Genomic DNA, 24,703 nt, shown 5'->3' with positions numbered 1-24,703 from the left:
AAGAAGGAGGAGCAGGAGAAGGAGAAGGAGGAGGAGGAGGAGAAGCAGAAGCAGAAGCAGAAGCAGAAGAAGAGGAGGAGGGGGAAGGGGAAGAGGGAGAGGAAGGGGAGGAGGAAGAAGGAGAAGAAGAAGAAGAAGAGGAAGACGAAGAGGAGGGAGGAGGAGAAGAAGAAGGAGGAGGAGGAGGAGGAGAAGAAATAAAATTAGAAACAAGGTCAGAGAATCACTGAATCATCAGAGAAAAAAAACAGCTACCTATCTGAGGAGTTCCAGAAGGCAGAGAATCGGATTGAACAATCATAATACATGTCTTGTCAAATAGAACTACTGGAGGAGAAAAAGAAACACATGTATTTCTTAAATTTTTTTTTAAAAAAGTGTTGAGATCCAAGTGAAATGAAATATTGTTAGATGGAAGCTACTTAACTCATTTATTCAATAAATGAGTTAATAATGTATGATAGGCCAGGCATTCTTTTCAGCGTTTGAGATAAAGCAATGAACAACACAATTAAAGATCCTCATTTTTGTGAAGCTTATAGTCTAGCAAAAGAAGGCAGACAATACGTGGTAATATAATACATAAGTAAATTATTTGACACATTAGAAGTGACAATGTTCTGGAATAAAAAGAAGAGCAAGATAAAAGGGATTGGGACTGGTGGGAGAGGGATAGTTTGCAATATTAAATAGAGTGGTCAAAATCAGCCTCATTGAGAGGGTGACATTTTAACAAAGACTTGAAAGAAGTGTAGGAGTAAATCATACAGATACATGAGAGAAAGTGTCTTGCAGGCAGAGTGAATGGTTAGTGCCAACACCTAAGAAGACGGCATGTCCAACATGTCCAAGGAATAAGAAAGACACCAGAGTGGCTGCCTTGTTGTGAGGGGAAAGAATAGTAAGATACCAAGTCAGAAACGAGGTGGGGGACCAGATCACACATGGCCTTTTAGGCCATTGTAAGGCTTCTGCCCTTGCTTGGTAAAATCCAAAGCCCTTACAGTGGCCTAGAAGGCCGTGTGTGATTTCGGATGAAGATTAAGCATTCAGTTTTGCACATATTGGATTTGAGATGTCAACTAGATAGGCTAGTGAAGATGAAGAGGCACTTAGATAATCTAGTCCAGAATTCAAGACATAAGTCTGGGCTAGGAATAAGAGAAAGATCATCTAAGAAAAACCCAAATCCAGAAAAATCACATGATTGCATACATTTTTAAACCATTTTTATGATGAAAATTTCCATAAAAAGTTATGAGAAATGAGAGAAGTGAATATAGATAGTATTTTAGAAACAGATCGTTAATATACCTAATATACTTTTCTAAACAATTAAAATTAAAAATTGAAAGGAAAAAGTATAGTCAATTTATACATGCTAATATGCTCAGCATCACTAATTATCAAAGAAATGCAGTTGACACCAAATTGAGATACATATAAGATTTTCAGTATTAGCAAGGATGAAAATAAATTTCTAACACTATTGTTGGGAGTTCCATATTTGCATGTAACTTGATATAAATTAAAAGTTAATTTATATTAACTTTTAAGGATCACTTGAGCCCAGGAGTCTAAGGCTGCAGTGAACTATTATCGTACCATTGCACTCCAGCCTAGGTGACAGAGTGAGACTCTGTCTCAAAAAAAACAAAAACAAATACGCAAAAACAGATGGGAAGTGGAGTTGGGCAGAAGAAAGAAGTCAGAAAGCTTTGGGTGTGAAGGGCCTTGGGGACAGATGGATATCTAGGAATTATTCAGTCATTTTGTATGTGCTATTTTTAAGTGGGAGAGAGAAGAGCACATTTATGCAATGATGCAAAGAATCAGATACATAGGCTAAAGTCGAAGACTCAAGAAAGGAGATAATTGATCATATGAGTCTGAAAAGGCAGAAGAGGATAAGATCAAGACAATACCTGAACAGATTCTCTTTTAATGACTAAGAACTACCCTAGGACTACATTCATTGTAATAATACACTGAACATATGGAATTGCTAATGTTTAAGCATTTTTTTTTACTTTTGCTTACTTACAAATTCTATAGGCTCAACTAATAACAAAATATACTAACTGGCCTTTATTTAGCACTGTATACTCAATAAATTCCTTTAGCTATCATATTTAATTCTCACAACATCCCTTAAGGCTGCAGCATCAACCACTGCCTGAGTTTCCTCTACAGATTTCAGTCTGCCCTTGCCCTACAGATTTCAGATTTGCAAACTCCCACAATTGCATGAGCAATTGTATGTATATGTATATATATATAGTATGTATATATACACATATATACATACACACACATATACACATATATACATATACATACACACACATATACATACACACACATACATAAATATATATATATATATTCTGTCCATTCTGTTTCTCTGGAGAACTGTGATAAATACATAAGATCTGAGGTGGGGTCTGAAGAGGACTATGGGTCACTGAGAAATTAGGTATTTTACCCAAAATTACACAGTCGGCAATTGACGAGTTCAGATTTAAAACAAAACGTTTTGACTACAGAACCTGCACCCTCAATCACTACTGTATTTGCTACCATGCTGTCCTTGTTCGAGGAGGGATAAGAGAGGATGAGTATGGGTTTTAAGTTTGGTGTCCAGAAGTTGAGGAATTTACCATCTGATGGCTTCTACTTCCTCAAAAGCAAGGTTATTGACTGAGCATGAATGGAGGGCCAAAGGGAGGTTGGAACTGTCTAGTGGAAAGACTTCGACATCATGTGCATTCGTTTTCTAGGGTGGCAATAACAAACTACCACAGACAGAATGGCTTAAAACAAGAAATTTATTCTCACAATTCTGGGGGGCAGAAGTCTGACATCAAGGTGACAGCAGGGTTAGTTCTTCTGAAGGCTGAAAGAGAATCTGTTCCATGCCTCTCTCCTAGCTTCCGATGGTTACTGGCAAGAGTGTTCTTTGGCTTGCAGCTGTATCATTTCAATCTCTGCCACTGTCTTCACATGTCTTTGTTCTCTGTGTGTATCCCTGTCTCCAAATTTCCCTCTCCTTATAAAGACACCATTTATTGGTTAATCCAGCATAGCCGCATCTTAACTTGATTATATTCGCAAACACTCTATTTCCAAATAAACCCACATTCACAAGTACCTGGTGTTTAGGGCCTTAAGATATCTTTATGGGGACACAGTCCAACCACAACACCATGGTTTCCGAGAGACGGAGCTGTGAATTTAGAGTAGCACCAATCTGCCTGGGTATGAATGAAATCGCAGTCATCTAATCTGAGCTGAAAAAGGATAGTTGTGGTAGGAGAACTTGGAGGGGTCATTGAACTTTAAGCCCTGAGGATGAAAAACATGTGCAGCAAACTAGGAGGATCATAGATTTTAGTCACTGAGCTGGTGTTTGAGTTCATGGTCATGGAGGAGCAATAATAACTGGGCCCAGAATAATACTGTAGGACGAGGACAGGTGAAGTGGAAGAGATGTAACTGATGACAAAGATGCAGAACTAAGTAGCCAAAGCTTTCAGATTCTCTGCTGGGACACTAGTTTCCTGGGAAATTCCTAGGATGACCAGAGTGAAGAGGAAGATGAGGCAGTTGTTAGCAAACAAGATGTGAGAAAAAGAGTAGTGAAAAAAGGAAGATGGCTTTAGCCAGTCAGCAGGTATCAGTTTCAAAGGTAGTTTTTAAAAAATAATAGAGAAACAGTAATCTGGAAATACCATGAGGAGCAAAGAGGACTCAAAACCAACAACTGACCCAAGTCTCATAGGGGGGCACCACAGAGTATATAGTAGGCAGGTAAGAATTGAAGTCTTTGCCATCCTACTCATTTGCAAAATCATCAAAAACAACATTGTGTCTAGATCAGGACACAGATAATCTTTAATGGGAAAGAGAATCCTCTGCACAGTACAGTCATCTCAGGGAATGCAAAGCCAAGCTATGACCATGCCTGGTCCAAGTATGTACAGTACAGCCAAAGAGCAGTCACAGAACACACACGACTGCCAGGGCCCACTGCTATGGTTTAGGAGCAGTTCTCAGGCAAGAGGGGAACGAGTCATAAGCTGGACAGACTGGTGTTGACTTTAACATTTGTATTCAAAAAATTCTCAAGGAGACTTTGAAAGACGTGATACCAAGTTTATATGATAAAATATTCTAATTTTATTCAGTGAAATTCATTTTGATACTTTTAAATTATGGTAAACAATAATAGAAATGATAAAGCCCGTCCATCTTGCTGACGTTTTGTGCAGCTAAATGTCAATGTGGAACAGAAAATGAGAAGGTGAAATGGGCACGGTGGCTCACACCTGTAATCCCAGCACTTTGGGAGGCAGGAGAATTGCTTGAGCCCGAGTTCAAGGCTGCAGTGAACTATGATTGCACCACTGCACTCCAGCCTGGATGACAGAGCAAGACCATGTCTCTAAAACTAAAATTAAAAAAAAAAAGAAAAAAGAAAATGGTAAGGTGAAGAGTGAAAGCGACACGATCAAAGAAAAATTCAGGGAGTATTTGGAGAGCAGCTTGACAAGCATACTTAGTTATGATGGCTGGAGAAAATCTTTAAAGGGTAGGCAAAGGACATTTGTGGACTTTATACTTCTACTGACTCCTTACAGAAAAACCAGTAATACCTCCATGCTGCTTTCCAGTTTTAAACTGCATTCTCATATGTTATTATTCCAAACATGGTGAGTGTCAGACAGAGCACATATACTACATGTAATACAGACAAGAACAGCGAGGCTCAGAGAGACCTACTGCCCCACATCTGTCATCTGAAGTGGAGCTGGGGCTGGACCTATGGTCTCCCCTGAGCTTTGCTCATCTTCACTACTTCATGTCCTGTCAATTCTCAGGATGTAAGAAAAGGAGTACTTTGGTGTTGTGGGAAGTCAGGGACCCCGAACGGAGGGACCGGCTGAAGCCAAGGCAGAACATAAATTGTGAAGATTTCATGGACATTTATTAGCTCCCCAAATTAATACTTTTATAATTTCTTACACCTGTCTTTACTGCAATCTCTGAACATAAATTGTGAAGATTTCATGGACATTTATCACTTCCACAATCAATACTCTTAGAATTTCCTATGCCTGTCTTTAATCTCTTAATCCCATCATCTTCATAAGCTGAGGATGTATGTCGCCTCAAGACCCTGTGACGATTGCGTTAACTGCACAAATTGTTCATAAAGCATGTGTGTTTGAACAATATGAAATCTGGGCACCTTGAAAAAAGAACAGGATAACAGTGATGTTCAGGGAACAAGGGAGATAACTATTAGGTCTGACTGCCTGGGAGCTGGGCAGGACAGAGTCATATTTCTCTTATTGCCGAAAACGGGTAAGAGAAATATCGCTTAATTCTTTCCCCAGTAAGGAATATTAATAACTAACAGCCCTGGGAAAAGAATGCATTCCCGGGTGAGGCTTCTAAAATGGCCACTCTGGGAGTGTCTGCCTTATGCAGTTGTAGATAAGGGATGAAACATGCCCTGGTCTCCTGCAGCGCCCCCAGGCTTGCCTAGGTTTAGGAAATTCCAGCCTGGTGAATTCTAGTCAGACCGGTTCTCTGCTCTTGAACCCTGTTTCCTGTTAAGATGTTTATCAATGACAATGTGTGCACAGTGGGACATGAAACATCAGCAATTCTAGTTTTGTGCTGGCCTTGTGACCTTGCCCTGCCCGTTTGCCTTGTGATATTTTGTTACCTTTGAAGCATGTGATCTCTGTGACCCACATCTTATTGGTACACCCCCTCCCCTTTGAAAATCGCTCATAAAAACTTGCTGGTTTTGTGGCTCAGGGGGCATCATGGAACCTGCCAACATGTGATGTCTCCCCCAGACACCCAGCTTTAAAATTTCTCTCTTTTGTCCTCTTTCCCTTTATTTCTCAGACCAGCCGACACTTAAGGAAAATAGAAAAGAACCTATGTTGAAATATTGGGGGCTGGTTGCCCCGATACTTTGGGAAAGCTATTCTGGAAGTATAATACAGGGAGGACTGGACAGGAAGAAACTGAGAGGTTGCTGGAATACAGGCTACACATGCCTCCATGCTAAGGACTACATGTGAGATTGAAGGAGGCTGTTCTGAGGCACCAGCAGGAGAAAATACAGGACTTGGTCAACAACTTGGATAGAATGAAGGCAAAAGACTCAAAGACACATCTAAAATTTCCAAGCAACCTGATACAAATGGTGTCCCTGCAGAGAGAAGATGATTTACAGATATGAGAGAAGAGAGCTAATGAATTTGATTCTGGCGTGCATTGTGTATTTGGGGAAAAGAAAATATGCAGGGTGAGATGCTTATAACTTATAAATTTACAAGCTTATAAATGTTTGTAAATTTATATTTCAGCTCAAATGTTGGAACTGGAGATTTTAAATGAGAAATGAAATGACATTAAGAGTTGACTGACTATATTTCAGTTTATTTTTCTAAAGATGAATGGGTCACATCAAAGAAACAAATGGTAAATAATAAAGGGTAGTGATAAAGTTCTCTGAATGTACAAAAATTCAAATTTCATAATAATTGCCATTTCTTGTTTCTTTTTAGTCTCAATTGAAACAGTACAGTCTGAATGCCTCTATCTACAGTGGTAAATTAATCTGTGATTTCAGCATCCAACTTTCCTTTTTAAAAAGAGGTATGTTCTTCTCCAGCTGTGTCCCAGTCATACATAAGCTAGATCCCTTTCAATATGCATTGGGAGAAATTTTCAAAATGATACATTTGGCAGACAATCCTCATCTGGATTTTAATTAAGGCCCCATGCAAAATGCTGCCTGGTATGTATAAAAAGGATCTACACGTCAAAAAGAAGTTACAGGTGGAAACAGGAAACAGGCTGGTAGTTCTCTGAGAGCTTTAGAAATTATAACTTCAGGTCTGATGATAGTGACTAGAAAGCCCTGATAAATTAAAAATTAAATATTTTATAAATTAAATTTACTTCTGGGAAAGTGTAATGTTAACACAAATGTAGAGCAACACAGTAAAAATCATTTTGGATTCAAAACGAAAATGTTAAGGACAGAGAGGTAGAAAAAGGTATCTATTCAAAATAAAGCATTCTGGAAGGATTATGATCTGCTTTTATATACAGGATAGAGGTGACAGCATGAAGAAGCAGAAAAATGAACAGAGAAGCAGTAAAGTAATATAAAATGGACAAATTAGGCAGAAAATGAAAGAAGTGAAGCAGAAATTCCCTTCAATTAGAAAGACTAAAGTGTTTAATTTAGAAGAAAAAGCCTGAGAGAACACTGTATATTTCTTTTCTGCAAATTTATGATCCCCTCCTTCTCCTAAACCAGCCATTTCTACAAAACAGATGGGAAGGTGCTCCTTACAATAAGGATGCCCAGATAATTCAAAGTCCTTATCAGGGCACTTTTGTCTAGAACTAATGCTAAACCAGATAGGATATCACAACCACTGGTATAATCAAAGTATCCCAGGCAAACCAGAGTGAAGATGTGGTAGATTGATTGCAAAAATTGCCACAATTCCTCAGCCCTCCCTGTATCCCATTTTTTTTTTTTTGTTTGAGACGGAGTCTCGCTTTGTCGCCCAGGCTGGAGTGCAGTGGCACAATCTCGGCTCACTGCAAGCTCTGCCTCCCAGGTTCACGCCATTCTCCTGCCTCAGCCTCCTGAGTAGCTGGGACTACAGGCACGCGCCACCACGCCCGGCTAATGTTTTTTTGTATTTTTAGTAGAGACAGGGTTTCACCGTGTTAGCCAAGATGGTCTCAATCTCCTGACCTCGTGATCTGCCTGCCTCGGCCTCCCAAAGTGCTGGGATTACAGGCGTGAGCCACCGTGCCCAGCCCCTGTATCCCATTTTTACCCAACTTCACAGCTCCTCTTATCAGTAGGTGGACTCTGTTCCCCACCCCTTGACTCTGGTCTTGCTCTGTGATTAGTTCTGGCCAATCCAGTGTGGCAGAAGCATAATGAAGCGCTAGTTCTGAGACTTGGTCTTGACACCTTAAACACCTCTGCTTTCTCTCCTCTGCTCTTGCCACCTCCATTAGAACAAGCCCAAGCTACCACGGCTATAGGATCAAACACCACAGGGAGAGCTTAGCTCCACCACTTACCACCCCCTGCCCTTCTGTTATTTAGCTAACCCCAGAAGTTGAACCACATAGCCAACCTGCAGCTGACACTGAAAACCCAGCCAAGAGCAAAACTGCTCAGTTAAGCAAAACCGCTCAGTTAAGCTGTGCCTCATTTCCTCTAAAATTTTGAGCAAAATAAATGGAGTTTCCAGCCATCAAATTTTTTGGTCAGTTTGTTACACAGCAATAGCTAGCAGATACACTCACTATGAGTGTGCCTGCCACCTCAGAAGTGCAGCAACAGTGTTTCCTACTGGAATGAACCAATCCAACCCATCTGCACCTGAAGCAGGATTAAGAAATCCAAGGCTCTTCAACCAAAGCCCTAGAAGATATTATGCTTCTTTTTAGTTTTTCACTTCCAGGCATTTAAGAGTGCTCTATCCAAAAATAATTATTAGCTATTTTCATGCTTTCCCTAAGAAATTAAAAGCTAGCCAGACACGGTGGCTCACACCTGTAATCCCAGAAGTTTGGGAGGCAGAGGCGGGTGAATCACTTGAGGTCAGGAGTTGAAGATCAGCCTGGCCAACACAGTGAAATCCCATCTCTACGAAAAATACAAAAATTTGCCTGGCGGCCGGGTACGGTGGCTCACGCCTGTAATCCCAGCACTTTGGGAGGCAGAGACGGGTGGATTACGAGGTCAGGAGATCAACACCATCCTGACTAACATGGTGAAACTCCCTTCCACACTAAAAATACAAAAAATTAGTTGGGTGTGGTGGCGGGTGCCTGTAGTCCCAGCTACTCAGAAGGCTGAGGCAGGAGAATAGCGTGAACCCGGGAGGCGGAGCTTGCAGTGAGCCGAGATTGCGCCACTGCACTCCAGTCTGGGCAACGGAGTGAGATTCTGCCTCAAAAAAAAAAAAAAAAAAAAAAAAAAATTCACCTGGCGTAGTGGTGGTGGTGGTGGTGGTGGTGCTTGCCTGTAGTCCCAGCTACTCAGGAGGCTGAGGCAGGAGAATCGCTTGAACTTGGGAGGTGGAGGTGCAGTAAACCAAGACTGCGCCACTGCGCTGTAGCCTTCGGGACAAAGTGAGATTCCGTCTCAAAAAACCCTGGATCTCAAATCCAACATTAATACCATCTTTCATTTAAGTAGTATTTTACAGTTTATATACTTAACAAATACCATTTTCTTAAAACAAACAAACAAAAAAACTATGTAGGACAGGCAGAGTAGGTATCATGCCCAGGTTACAGATGAAACCAAATTGAAGAGCAAGTTAAATGACTTTTGCAAATAGCAAATGGCAAAGCTACAATACTTATAACTATCCCTACAAACTTTCACTCTTCCTTTTCCTTAGAGCTCTTATGCTAAAATCTTGGGTCAATATCGGTATGTAATTTTTAAGAAAGATGGTTAATTAAATGATGAGGCTTTTTGTTGTTGTTGCTATTATAAGAGTGGAAATAACATGATGTATTAGTCCGCTTTCATGCTGCTGACAAAGACATGCCCGAGACTGGGTAATTTATAAAGAAAAAGGTTTAATGGACTCACAGTTCCACGTGGCTGGGGAGGCCTCATAACCATGGCAAAAGGTGAAAGGCATGTCTTACATGGACGCAGGCAAGAGAGAAAATGAGAACCAAGAGAAAGGGGTTTCCTCTTATAAAACCATCAGATCTTGTGAGACTTACTTATTCACTACCATGAGAACAGTGTGGGGGAAACTGCTCCCATGATTCAATTATCTTCAACTGGGTCCCTCCCACATCACATGGGAATTATGGGACCTACAATTCAAGATGAGATTTGGGTGAGGACACAGCTAAACCGTATCACATGAGTTAAATCTCAAGGGTTCTTTTGAGGAGCAAATAACATATGCATCATGCATAGCTCAATGTCCAGCCCAAATGTTATGAGGCCTCTGTCCTCACTGACTGTGATAGGGCTGTCTTCTAAGCTTGATAACCTTTACCCTTAGAGCGCTGAGTATCATTTGAAATTACAAATTCTCAGATAGTATAGGCAAATTTATTTCTATGGTAGAAGCATTTATTTCAGATATAGAAAAATAACACTTTTCAAAGTCAGAGTAAGTAAACAGAAGTATATTTTTTCCTTGCATACCCATCCTCAAATGTCAACATACAGTTTCCAGCCATTCTTACAAGGAACAAATGCAGAATTAAAGTAATAACCGTCAACAGAAGAGCTGTATTAAAGCTACGTATCAACCTTGAAAATCAGAAAACACAAAGTGATCTAGTGCGATTCTCAACTTTAGTGTGCATCAGAATCACTTGGATTGTGGAAAAAGCACCTTCAGAGAGCTGAAGGAAAATCATCAGGTCAAGTAAGCCCTTGGTCTCAGAATAAATATCAAAGAGACTAAAGATATGTACTTTGTTCCTCAGGGAAGAGGGAAGGACAAAATATACTACAATATAGAAGATCAGCCATTTACTCTGTGTGACTTCTCTGAGCTTCAGATTCAGGAATAACGACAGATACAAGTCTCAAGAATTGTTCTGTATATTAGGTTAGATAGTGTAATAAGTGCTTCTCCAATCCATAATACATAGCTACTATCATTATTTCAACATCATCATTATTTGATACAGAGTACATCTTCCCCACCCACCCCCCACTCCCAAATGGCTGCTATTACTTATTTTAAAAGTCAAACAATCAGTCATTGGGTTCAAGCTCATGGACTACAAGTACCATTTTTATACTGGTATCATTTTTACTAGCTTCAACTATTCACTTATAAGATTTCAGTAAATTACTGAAATGACAATTTTTGTACCCAAACTAAGACAATCACTGAAAGAAAAGGAACTAAAGCTTTAAAATTGAGTCTTGCTTCTAAAGCATTAATAGTGAGAAAAAGAATTCTTTTCAAAGTGACCCATTTTAGAAAATCTCTGATGCTCTCTGTATTGTTTTCTGAATCTGAGAAGGCTATATATAGATGGAAACATGGGAATAAAATACCTACAATCTTCATCACTTCCTATATTCAATATACTACACAGTAACATTTCATAGTTAAAGTTTTTGGCCATTTAAGTACCTACCCACATAAATATCTGAGGTTTTAATATTCTAAAACTATAAAACATAGCTATAGAGGTACACAGTTAGGCTAGGACAGGGTTTCTCAGCCTCAGGACTAATCATATTTTGGGTTGGAAAATTCTTTACTGAGTGTGTCGGGAGGGTTGAGGAGGTATGCATTGCACAGTAGCAACCTTTTCCCCACCCCAGTTTTGACAACCAAACATGTCTCCAGACATCACCAAATTGGTCTTCTGAAGGCCAAAATCTACCCTAGTTGAGAACTTCTGGGCTAGAATTTTATATAGACACAATTGTAAACTCTGGGTACACAGACAATACAAGACTGTATGTAATATTATAAGGTAAAGAGTCCAGCACAGTAAATTTCTGCTATACTGTTTACGCTAGGGCACAGTTTTTATATACTACTTAGGCATACAGTTATCCACATATAACTTTTTCCTACTGAACACTGACATTAGACAAGAAAAGAAACCACAGCTAATCCAGCAACCATCATTATATCACCTGATATGAGAAAAATCTACAGTTTTCAAACATTTGCTAAACGGAAGCCTGGAAAAATCACTGCAAGTGTCCTTCTTTCTGAATTCGAAGTCTGTCTTTCTCTACTTGTAAGCGTTCCTTTTCAATCTGCAGCTTCTCAGATTCAAACTTCAAAAACTGCAGCCTATCCTTTTCCAGTTGCAAGCGTTCTCGCTCAAGTTTTAACTTCTCTGTTTCTATGTCCTGTGGTTGAAGCATGGATTTTTCTCCTTGACCAAGTTCATTTTCCAAGGATGGTTTCTCTGAATTGACTATCTGTAACCTCAACTTCTCTCTTTCAATCTGCAGCCGCTCCTTCTCTAGCTGAAGCCGCTCATGCTCCATGTCTAAATGCCGCAGCCTCTCTTTCTCGATTTGTAGGCGTTCCTTTTCTACCTGCAGCCTTTCAGCCTCGATATCCAGTCGTCGTTTTTCCAACTCTAATTTCTGTTTCTCAATACTTACAAGCAAATGAGGCTCATCATATGCAGATCTAGATGGTGTTGAGTTAAGGGTAAAAAACTCATCAATGTGGGGGAAATCGGGAAGTTCATTTTCTCTCCTGGAATCTGGTATGACGGATGACAACATTTCTTCCTCCTCCTCAATTTCAAACTAAGAGCAAAGAGAAAAGCAATTTTCAGTATTGACTTCTACTTTGTGGCAATTTGTCTAAATATTTCTTAAAAGCTTTCTGCATCATTTGGGGAAAAATACTTAATTTGAATTTTGAATATCATTTACGCTGAATTACTTGATGTCTGTAATACATATAACCTAGGTAATTATATTTAGGTGGGAAGAAAAGTATTAACGATATAAAGAGAAAAGCAGAATGACTTGTTATGTACTATTTTTAAATAAGCTTGAAAATCTTGGAATGTGTTAACAGTTCCTGAACAGTCATCTCCCACATCAGAATTGAAAAGATTAAAAGAGGGTACAGAGGCTAATACTTACTTCAGGACTCTGCGGATCCCTTTCTTCCTCTTCCACCTTGACCTCAGTTAAGGATCCACCTGCATCCCTAAAATCTGCCACATTTTGCCAGTCAAAATTTGCATCATTTCGGAATCCAATCTTTTCATCTATCTCTTCAGTGAGAGAGTCATCTAAATCAGAGGAGGGAAGGGGAAATCCTGAACCGACCAGCTTAATGTTGGCCTTCATCCTCTTTCTCTTCATAAGTGCTCGCCAGTCAAGGTACCTTCTTTTCACCTCTGTCCCTGTCCTCTGTTCTCCTTCTCCTACAGCATTCACACACTGCGCAATCTCTTCCCAAGCCATTCGCTTCATCACGTTAATTGTTGTATTGAGCTGTTTGGAAAAAATGACTTCTTTCCTTTTTGTAATTTCTTTCAAAAGGGTCTGAGTTTCTTGAACACTAAAATTGCTTTTCCTTTTTCTTTTCAACTGCTTCATTTTCAACTTCAATGCAGTTTTTATGGTAAGAGATGTGAAAACAATTTGAGGAATGCTGCAAAGCACAAAAACCAAGGATAATTCTTTGCTGGCACTTAGTTCAAATCATTGTCTTCCATTCATCTAGTGGCAGAGGCAGTCTGGATAATTCCTAAAAGGAAAAAAGTACAATCAATCAATCAATCTGCAACTTCTACAACATACTTCAACCTAATGAACTATATAATTTTGAAAAGAAACAAAAACAACCCTCTAAATATAGCTTAAAATTGTGTACTTCTTTATCTTTGCCAGTACCGACATAGTCCAAATTGCCATTTTCTCCCCTCTGGTGTGCTGCAAAGGTTCCTAACCAGTTGCCACTATTCATTCCTGACTCCCTTCCTACTACTTCAGCTCCTTCTCCCACAAATTCTCCCTCTCTCCTCCAATTGCACTGGCCATCTTTCAGCCACCTATTCCTGTCAAACTCTTTCTTAGTTCAGGGCCTTTGTCCACACTGTTCCTTCTGCCTGGAAAATGGATTGCTCCCTTCTTGGTCTACTTAATTCCTCCTTATCCTTTAGCTTGTAGATTAAGCATCCATTTCTCAGGGAAGCGTTTCCTGACAAATCAAATTACTCCAGCATAAAATTTGCAGGACTTTTCCTAGACTGGATTTTATACTTGTGCTAACATACAGCTCAGAGTCTGTCCCTTTCCCCAGTTCACTGCAAAGTTTCACAAGGGCAGGGATGTTTCCGCTGGCCATCACCTCCCCAGAGCCTAGCAGAGATTCTGGCACATGGCACGCACACCATAAATATGTTTTGAATGAATGAAAGAGTCGATTTGCCAAAATAATCATTAGTTCGACATATCTAAAAGAAAAAGTACACTTTGCAGAATAATTTTAGAGGAAAACTGAAAGGTTGAGCTGCAAAATCAATAAAACTCAGAAACCAATTTGAGACAACGTAATCTGATCAAATAAATGCCAACTACCTACATTTTACTACTTCACAAATTCAAACTCATTTTAAGGTTAATAAACCAACATAGAAACCCTAAATTTGGAATATAATTTCCTGAAACAATGAAAGTATTGTAGGAATATGACAAAATTAAAGGGGTAACAAAAAAATGGCAAGGATTTTACCCAGTCATCCCACCTAATTAATCATGTAAGTAAAAAGATCACCAAAAAAGATCAACAAAAAAAGATAACCAAAAAGGAAAACGATCACTCAAAAAGCAAAAGGAAAATATCACCACAAAATTTTTTTAGATTCCTAAACCTTTCAAAGACTACTGCACATTGCATGGTTTACCCTTGTAATTCCGTTCCTCAAAGCTCACCCCATCCTCCCCTCCCTTAAACCACCTAAACAAAAGCCCCTAACATCAAACAAAACCAGGCTGGACTATATTTTTGTTTCTAATTAAGGCTCTTAATTATGTGCCTTTCTTTGGAGAATTTCTCAGCAGTACTTTGTATTTTTCTGGGCCACTTTAATTGTAGAGTTGAAGATCACAATACAGGAAAGTATCTATACTTGGAGTCTCCACTAAATAAATTTTAAAATATCCATGTGGCAATATTTGTATACAGATTTTGAGTGGAAAAGATCCTCTCTTGTAGGCATTTCTTTTAGATAGGAGACAATGTTTCTCCAATTTCCAGACTCTCAGGTTGTCAGACTGTCAAAGAAGGTGTACCTGAAACTTGTCAGAAATGTAAACTTTTTAGGCTCCTCTCCAGACTGGGAACTCTCGAAGTTGGACCTAGGTTTCAATAAACCCTCCACATAACTCTAGTGCACAGTAAAACCTCTGTGCTAGACCTACACTAGTAGAACCGGTGATTCACATGCCTGACTCTCTTATCTACCTTGAATTCAAGCCTTGCATAAGTGCACCTAGTGGAATCTAAAGCACATCCACAATCCTTACTGCAATGGATTGGGGAAATGTAGTTTTTGTGCTAGCTAGCCTTTGCATTATCAGAAGGCACACTAGGAGGCTGGAACAGATGTTGAGTGAGTCAGGGACTGGATTTTCTCATAGTGGCAGAAAATGAGGTCATCTATCAAAAAGGTCCCAGTGTCTCACACAGTGCAGTACATATTGCCTTATTAATATTGATTCAACTGAAGAGAATAATAATGATTCAACTGAGAGATAGATGTCAAAAAAGCACTTTGACTTGGAAAAGAGATTTTAAAAGATGTAAGGGGAAACAGGGCTCAGAAAGAGTAAGGGGTACCTTACACAGACCATGCTGTCTGACTTCAAATTCACTCACTGATAACTGCTACAGGGCTGACTTTTCCTCCCCTACCAAATGTGAAATGGGATGACATTACTAAGATCCCTTCCAGCTCTATCACTGTTTGACCTTAAACTTTTCCTGTCAATACGAAAAAAAGTATCAAACTACCCATGAAGTTCCAAATCCTGTCATTTAAACCCCACCATGTCATTATATGGGAGATACCAGCCTTTCTATTTATAAAACAAGATCCAGAGAGGTTAATTTGCCCACAACACAGCTAGTTAAATGGCAAGACTTATTACCGCCAGGTTCCCTCATGTCACATCTACTTTGACTTTATTAGCAGCTTGTGATAGCTAAACCTTAAAAATGTGTTGCTGGCCAGGCACGGTGGCTCACGCCTGTAATCCCAGCACTTTGGGAGGCTGAGGCGGGCGGATTGCCTGAGCTCAGAAGTTCAAGACCAGCCTGGGCAGCATGGCAAAACCCCGTATCTACTAAAAATACAAAAAATTAGCTGGGCATGGTGGTGCACACCTATAATCCCAGCTACTCAGGAGGCTGAAGCATGAGAATCGCTTGAACCCAGGAGGAGGAGGTTGCAGTGAGCCGAGATTGTGCCACTGCACCCCAACCTGGGTGAAACAGTGAGACTCTGTCTCAAACAACAAAGACAACAAAAAAGTGTTGCTAAGGTAAGTTTTGAGATGTCATTTAGTAAAAGATTTTCAAAAGGAGATTCTTATCTATGTGGAAGGTCCAGATAAAATTCTTTATATTGGCAGAAAAATTCCTCAAAGCTTCAATCGGTTACATTTCCTCTACATCCTGTTGAAGTAAATTAGACCGGAGACCTGGCCTGAAGAATCCCTAAGCAGACAAAAACAGTTAGGCCTCATAAGAGACTTTAACCTTGCTTGATTTGCAAACATATGCAACACTTAACTTGGGCTTTTTTTTTGGTAAATATCTATATATTTTAAAAAAGAAACAAGACTAAACAATCAGAAGCTGTCAACTAATTTATGCAACTAACTTATGTAACCTTCCAGCAGGATAGGTCAAATTAGACAATCTTATAACTGTAACCAATCAAATATTTTCTTTGTTTTACTTCTGTTAGACCTATAAAACCTTCCCGCCTTGTGTTTCCACTGCAGAGCCCCCAAACCACTTCTGGTTTGGAGCTGCCTGATTCAAGAATCACTGTTTGCTCAAATAAACTTGTTAAAAGTTATCATGTCACAGTTTACCTTTTAACACATGGTTTCTTTTCTCTTACTCTGTCTGCCAATTTAAACTTTTCATTAGTGTGAAAAATAGTTCTACTCTAATTCATAATAGTATCATCTACTGAAGCAAAAATATAGCAATTAAGCAAGGCTAAATTGAATAAGAAAATGCACATCTTTTCTATCATCTTTTCTCTTTCAGACTGAAAAGTGGATGCTAATATCTTATTTTTAAACTTAATAACAAAGCATTTCTTATCACCATTGCATTAAACCTTTAGGCATTTTTCCTTTTCAAGCTCTTGGTATTCTTTCTTCAGCTGACTTTGTACCTGTCTAATAACATCAACAAAAATATGCCCATCACCACATCTTTTTGTTTCCAATCACTCATGTGGAATAACCATCTCCTGAACTGCCACTTGCTGCTGAAATAGAGGTCAGAGAACTAAAAATTCAAAACAACTGAAATGAACTCTCAAGAAATCACTGTCAATTTCACATACCCACCCACAAAAAAGGGCAACGTATACAAAAACAAAAAAAAAGAAGACTGCAAGCCAACTATTTCTAAAGTAGACTTACAGACTTTCAAAATTTCTCAAGAGAAATTTAATAATACAATTGAAATCCACAAAATTGGAATGTATAACCAACAACAGCCCTCTTGATACTGCCCTAGAGATATACTTCTCTTACAGTCAAATATAAACCTTTATCCTCTAGAATATAAGCAAATAATATAAGCAAAGGTTATCTATAAATAGAAACATCAAAAGAGGTAGTGTGTGTAGTAGTTATGAGCACAGATTCTGGAGTCAGACCACTGGGGTTAGAGCCCTGGCTCTGGCAATTCCTAGCTGTGTGGCCTCAGTTACTTAACTTCCCTATGGGTAATTTTATTTGTAAAATGATAATAACATTACTGCATAGAAATCCTATAAGGATTAAAGGACTTAGTCAAATAAAGAGAACAGTTCTTGGTGCACATTAAGCACTATTATGTATTTGCCACATCAAAGGCAAAATATTTAAATAACTTTAACAAAAGGAAACAGAAAGGTCACAATAATATTGGAATTGTTTAGTTCCTAAGTTGAGGGATAGGTCCATGGGTCTTTATTGTTATGCTTCATAACATATACACACTTACATTAGGAGTGTGGCGGAGCCTGCCCATGAGAGCTCTCAAGAATCAATTGGGGACATCTCTTTCCAACTCCACATTCAGCCATGTCATGTTAGGAGCTAAAAATTGGCCAAGATGGCACTTACTACAGAATTGTCAAATTAGAACTTTTTTTTTTTTTTTGAGTGGGCAGGGAGCTGCTTTATTAGAACACTCCAGCTATATTATTTTTGTGTAAATCAAATATTATCTAATAAATAAAAGAAAATGAAATGTTTTAACATCTGATTCCAAGGCAGTTTAGTGAACACTGCAGAATGCTTATAATTTTATTTTATTTTTAGAGACAGGGTCTCACTCTGTTCCCCAGACTGGAGTACAGTGGCTCAATCATAATTCATTGCACCCTCAAACTCCTAAGCCCCAGTGATCTTCCTGCCTCAGCTTCCTGAGTAGCAAGGCAGGTGCACCACCATGTACTACTAATTTTTAAAGTTTTTATATAGACAAGGTCTTGCTATGTTGTCCAGGCTGGTCTTGAACTCTTTGCCTCAGGTGATCCTCCTGCCTTACTTAGCCTCCTAAAGTGCTAGGATTACAGGTGTGGAGCCACCATGCTGAGCCTAGAACACTTATAATTTTAGAGGATCACATTTAATTAATACTCTGGCCTAACATTCCTATGTAATTCAAATTATCCAATAGGGTGGGCAAGCATTCAGCTTTCCTCTAGAGGCGACTGAAAATATTCATGAGGTACCATATTTATAAGCCACAAAATAAAAAACTGAAGCAAACTGATTTACACACATCATTAAACCAGCCCCAATATGCTGCTTCTTAGTACCCTATGTTGCAGGACAAGTGAAAGAATTATTGGTCAAAACTTGGCTTTTTCCTTCTACAATCCGCCCCACCTCTAAGGACCTAGGAGATAGTAGCCCATCTGCTCTAAAAACAGTATCTTCAATACCTGGCACTGTGCCTAACAAATAGGAGGAGGTAAAAATATGAACTCAAAACAAGAAAATGATAAAGGGATGAGAAAGGGTATAGAAAGAGAAACAGAAACTAATTCAAGGAAAGTAAGCCAGGAAAACTTAAGTTTCCATAGGCACACAAAGCATATGCTTATAAGAAAACAGAAGCAAGTCAACATAGGCAAGAAGCAGTTAGCCTGTAAGTGAAGAGCAGATGTCCACCCTATAACTACACTAAACAATGAAACAGTTAACAGGTTATTCAAAATTCTGAAGAACAATCTTCAGCTAACAGGCTATATTGCTCGTCAGGCATATTGACCAACTGTAAATAGGTTATCAAGGACATTAAAAAAATAAAATCAGCATATTTTATGTCCTCAAAAAACAGAACAGAGAGCCAAAGATATATCACATTCCACCAAATCAAATGCCTACATGTGATAAAGATAAATTTTGGTTTCCAAAATACACAGAATGTTTCAGAGCATTTACATAGCCTTTTGAGCCACTTAAAAATCACTATCACATTTTTAAGGCAAAAACATGGTAAAAATAGAAATATTTATCAAAAGGGGACTGGATGAATAAACTATTAAGTCACATAATGGAATATATGCAATAAATGTCATGTTAGAGTATGGATGTCTTAGCACATAAACCCCACGTAGATGCTATAGTAGATGCAAGCCAACAAAATTGGCAAAGGAAATGCATCTGTCTGTGTGTGTACATGCTCACAGATCAACTTAGGAACATTCGCAGACACAGAACATCCTATGCTCTACAACAGGTTCATTAACTCTGTCTACCACCAACCTGGGGATCATGTGCACAGTCATTTCTGTCTCAGCCATATGGCTGCTGCTTAGCCCACAGCACATTTATTTTATTTTACTTTGAGGTGATCAACATTATATTAAAAATCTACTTATAAGAAATTTTTATTATAGAGAACTACATTATTTAAAGTCCCATATTTTTTTAAAACAGCAAAATATACATACAGTTAGAAAATCTAAATAAGAATGTAAATTCATAATGAAGTGAAAAATTTCTACCACCAATGTAACTACTATTAGCAATTTCTTGAAATTCTTTCCAGAAAAATCGTTTATAATAGTATGTAAATATTTAGGGACAAATTATATGTATTACACGAATACATACTAATTCCATCACATACGTTAAAAAGCTATGTCTGTTGAAAATGTTAAGCGATAAAAAAATTAAAGAGAATTTATTGAAAACAGAGAAATGACCCGCATATGAATGATTCTAAATGACAAATGAAGAGCCAAAGTTGGAATCCAGTGAAAAATAATAAGAAATGAAAAAAAATTATACAATTGAAAAAAATTCTTTAGATGTTGCTAGAGCTGTGTCTCTCAAACTATACCATGTATATGAATCACCTGGGAACCCCATTAAAATGCAGATTCTGATTCAGGTCTGCGGTGGGGCCTGGGATTCTACATTTTTGACAAATGATGTCCTCGGACCACATCTTGAGTAGCAACAGTCTAGGCTAGAGTGGCACTGTTCAATAGAAATATAATGTAATCTACACATGTAATTTAAAATTTCCTAGTGATCCTAGTGAAGTAAAAATGAAATGAAAAGGTGATTAATATTAACAGCTTTTATTTCACTCCATTTGCTGCACAGTCAATATATTATTTCAATATGCAATAATATAAAAATTATCAATGAGAAATTTTCCATTGTTTTCTTTCACTGTCATTAGAATATAATGTGTACTTTATAGTTACAACATATCTCATTTTGTATTAGCCACATTTCAAGAACTCAATAGAACATGTATTTAGTAGCTAATCTACTCAAAAGTGTAGGTCTATAGCACATCAAAATAACCTAAAGAGCTTTTAAAAATACCTATAACCAGTTCCCATCTCTGACCAATTAAAACAATCTTTGGAATGGGGCCAAGCATTCAGAGTTTAAAAGCTCTCCAAGTGCTTCTTGTTTGCAGCCAGGATTGAGAACCACCCAACTAGAGAATCAATGTTGAGTTTACTTGCTCAAATATGTACAGAAAGGCAAGGCAGAGAGCAAATGGTGTAGCTGCTAAGAAACTTCTTTTGGAGATTATTAAGAAAAGACCTTATCTGCCACAAAAGACTTATAATACAGACAAAGGTGGTTTATTCATGGAAAAATATGCCCAAGAGAATGTTATGTCAAATGCAAGAAGAATATGCTAGTTGTAAGGACCAATTCACACTCCTATTTGTTGGAAACACATCAAAAGAATGAATGCAAGCTTAGGTGATGTAGATATTTTCTTCTAAGTAGAATGTCTTTAGACCCCTATCCATATCTCCATTAGGAAAAATTATGACTGAATTAGGAGTATAAATAAGGAACATGCATTATTAGATGAAGTAATTAGGACACTGTCTCATTCAATAGGTATATACTGAGTGTTTCAAATCTTTCAAGGCTTTCCATTGCACTTGAGGTAAGTTTACTTCCCTTGCTCTTTCTCTCTTTCCATTGTAAACCCTATCTGAACCCCACCTTTACACTTTCCCATCCACCTTTTCTGGTCTTATCCATCACCTCCAATACCAACTACCAACCTACTTTCCCAATCCACCTTCCCCATCAAACGTGTACTCACATGTAGGTGGCACACAAACACAATACCGGTCATTTTCAAATCCCTCTAAATTCTAGATCAGTGCTGTCCAATAGAAATATAAGAGCCCTATATGTAATTTTAAATCCCCAAGTAGCCACATTAAAACAGTAAAAACAAACAGGTAAAAGTGAGTATTTTATTTAACCCAATATATCCAAAATGTTATTTTGAAATGTAATCAATATAAACAATTATTGAGATATTTACCTTCAATAATGTATGGCTACTGGCTACCATATTGGACAGCACGACTCAAGCCATCATGGTCCCTGACCTTGGACTATCACACATATATTTCCCCAGGTCATCTTCCCAATTTCCACGGTGTCTGCCTTTTCGTCAGGCCAATGCCTACTCATCTTTCAGCACCCTGTTTAAATGTCTTCTGTTCCAGGATCTCTTCACTGTTCCCATTCATCTAAGTCAGATGTCCTCCCTATGTGCTTCCACTGTCAGCTTTATTACACCACTGATTTACATTAGGAGCAATAAGGGATCAGATACGAATATATTATTCCTGCTATCAAATAATTTGCAACTTAGTAAAACATAGATGCATAAAAAAAGTACATAAACAAATTGTAATGAAGTCTGTAACCTGAAGGTTGTGAATACAGACTACCTAAGGTTGTATGCCAATTCCACCACTTAACTAGCTCTGTGATCTCCAGCAAATTACTTAACCTCTTAAACTTGTTTCTTCATCTATAAATGGGAATAATAGACTAATACTCATGATGTTTTGAAGATTAAAAGAGGTAATCCGATTAAGAAGCTTATGATGCCTAAGATATAGTAAGCCCACAAATGTCAGCTATTATCCATTGCCCAGTACAGTATCTGAACATAATTAACAAATATTTCTTCACTGGATGAATAATGCAAATATACAAAAACTACAATAAAGAAATACTAACAAAATACTCTGGATATTCATAAGAAAGACAAATCTTTGATGGGATCAAGGAAGGTTCTGAGTCAGAATCAGCATTTGATTTGGGTCTTATAAAACAGACTAATGAGAGACAGAAATAAAAGAAAGAAGTATCAGGAATTAAAGCTGGAAAATTAGGATAGTGCCAAGTAGCAAATCTTACTAAGCAAATTCTGGCTTAGTAAGACTATTCTTTGCTAAAAAATGAACTGAAAGAGACAAATATATCTGTGAAAGATTTTTGAAATTCAAGCAGGCTACCATTAATATGGAAGAACTGTTACTTTAGTAACATATAAATATATAACCAATATAAGTATATAATAAAAATGATTGAAGTTGTCAAGAGTCCAAATTTATGCAGATATCCACCATAAGATTTTGCTCTTAGAATGTGAGATGAATTTAGAAATCGCATTGTTGTAAATGTATTGGTACATGGTAGAAATAGCAGTCCTTTTGAAGTACCACTGAGTCAATATATTTTTAAAATTTGGCAGCAGCTGTTGCTATTTGCAGGGCCTATTTTTGACCAACAATTCCTAACTCCATACCTCTAACTTACAAAGTGGTATCCCGTTGTCCCTGACTGATCTATTCTGAACTGATGAACTATTTCATTTAATCAAATGGGCTTTAATAAATTTTTAACTTGACTGAAATTGATATTGGGATGCACCTTAGATATCCAGTCTTGGCTTAATTGTGTGAAAATCTTCTTCTAAAACCTTGATATTTTCTGATTAAGTACAAGAAAGTGCCAGCATTGATGCATCTTGAGTTGTTGAAGTTCTGTAGATACGCTTACCTGGATAAAAGCCATTTCCAGAAATGTTTATCTTTCTGTCCTCTCCTTTATATGTTGCTATCCAAGTGACAGAAGCTTGGGTTTTCTACCATCCATTCATTCCCCAATAATTTCCTCAAGAAATACTTACTGAGCTCCTACTGTGTGCCAGGCAATATTTTTGGTGCTGGGGATATAACACCTCATAAAATGTGAAAATATGTCATTTTAAATGTCAAACACTATCCCTTTTCTATTGGCTGTCGTCGCTCTCTTAGCAGAAAGGATTCAACAGCTGCAGTCTCTAAAACTTACAAATCTTCCATGCCCAATCACAGAGAACAGCCATTTTCTAAAATCCCATTTCACAATCGTTCTTTACTAGTTGGAAATAGGAATGAGATGTAGTTCACTTACGTAATCCTTGTGAAGATGATGTACTGCCAATGGCATAATATAACCAGGCAACTTTTTACAAGCACTAAAACTTGAGAATGAAGTTCCTAGATAATTCATGATAAGATAGAATTAAGAAGTCAGAGAAAAACCAGACGGCAAGTTCCGGATCAAAAAAATTTGAGGGTAAATTAGTTAAGCAGTTCAAGAAGAAAAGCATCACAAATCTACAATACCAACCCCTACCCAAATTCTCTTTAAAGTGTGGCTTTCTCCTCCCCTATATTCTTATAGGGGATTCACTTCCCTGCCAAAAAGGATGTTCTTCTCTAAAACTCGTGGTAGGTGCATAACAAGTTTACTTATGGGTCGACGATTATCGAAGTATCTTTCACCTTCCTCCCGCTGCCTCCTTTCGGACCGTCCAAAAACAGCCCCTGGGAAGAATCGAGTTAGACTGGGCTCCCAGAAGGCCACCCAGGGGAGCAGGGGCGCGCACCTGCCTCGGCCACAATGATGCGGTTGCTGCTGGTAGGAGTCCCGGTGGGAGTCGGGGCAACCTGGAATATTTCCTCTCTGGATATTAAATGAGAGTCCCGACTGAGTGCCCAGAAACTTCTGCAGTTTTGTTTCCGTGGCCTGGGCCCTTCCCAGCCTCCCCGGTCAGGCGACAGACGCGCGTGGCACTTCTCCCGAGCGGGCAGTCCCGCTACGCCGCAGCCTTTGGACCAAACCCGGCAGCAAGCGTTGCGGCCACTTGCCGCTGACCCCTCCGGGACCCTACCCACTGCGAGAGCACCCACTGGTCACTGAGCCGCCGCTTCCCTGGCCGCCTCCTCCGGCATAGAACCGCTCACCTGCGACCCCGGCAGCACCTCCCCACGGTCGCCCCAAGGGGGGTAGGAAAAAAGATGCTTCATTGATCCCCCGCCCACTAACTGCGCCCGCCCATCTCCTGCCTCCCATTGGCTGATGTGGCTGCCGCTCATTTGATGAGGCTCATCCATTGGTTAGAATGGTGTTGCCATTCTGGCTGAGAGCCCGCCTCAGGCCTGGCCTCACAATGGGAATCAAGTCCCAAACCGGTTCCGGGTTAGTGCCCTGGAATTCCGCCCCCTCGTGATTCACCTCACTCTCTGTGCTCCGTCTGTGGCGCGCAGCTCTGTCAGTCAAGTG

At 38.9% G+C, this 24,703-nt stretch overlaps 1 protein-coding gene across 5 annotated transcripts; it reads right to left on the bottom strand.

The window, feature by feature from the left end:
- Positions 1–10,149: 10,149 nt before the first annotated feature.
- MSANTD4 (Myb/SANT DNA binding domain containing 4 with coiled-coils) lies at positions 10,150–24,477 on the bottom strand. 5 transcript variants are annotated; one of them, XM_030829582.1, is made up of 3 exons: positions 24,027–24,477; positions 12,689–13,301; positions 10,150–12,343 (listed from the first exon to the last, which is right to left on the bottom strand). In XM_030829582.1, exons 2-3 carry the CDS (start codon positions 13,148–13,150, stop codon positions 11,768–11,770), a joined length of 1,038 nt encoding a protein of 345 aa, XP_030685442.1. In that variant the 5' UTR covers positions 13,151–13,301; positions 24,027–24,477; the 3' UTR covers positions 10,150–11,767. The 5 variants fall into 5 exon arrangements, with proteins under 5 accessions (XP_030685442.1, XP_003253125.1, XP_003253126.1 ...); XM_003253077.4 differs by having other exon boundaries at positions 24,385–24,477; XM_003253078.4 differs by having other exon boundaries at positions 23,153–24,430.
- Between the last annotated feature and the right edge of the window lie 226 nt (positions 24,478–24,703).

This window comes from Nomascus leucogenys, chromosome 15 (genome assembly GCF_006542625.1).
Source record: "Nomascus leucogenys isolate Asia chromosome 15, Asia_NLE_v1, whole genome shotgun sequence".
NCBI lineage: Eukaryota > Metazoa > Chordata > Mammalia > Primates > Hylobatidae > Nomascus > Nomascus leucogenys.
The sequence above is the reverse complement of the archived record's forward strand: the minus strand, read 5'-3'. Positions and strand labels throughout refer to the sequence as shown.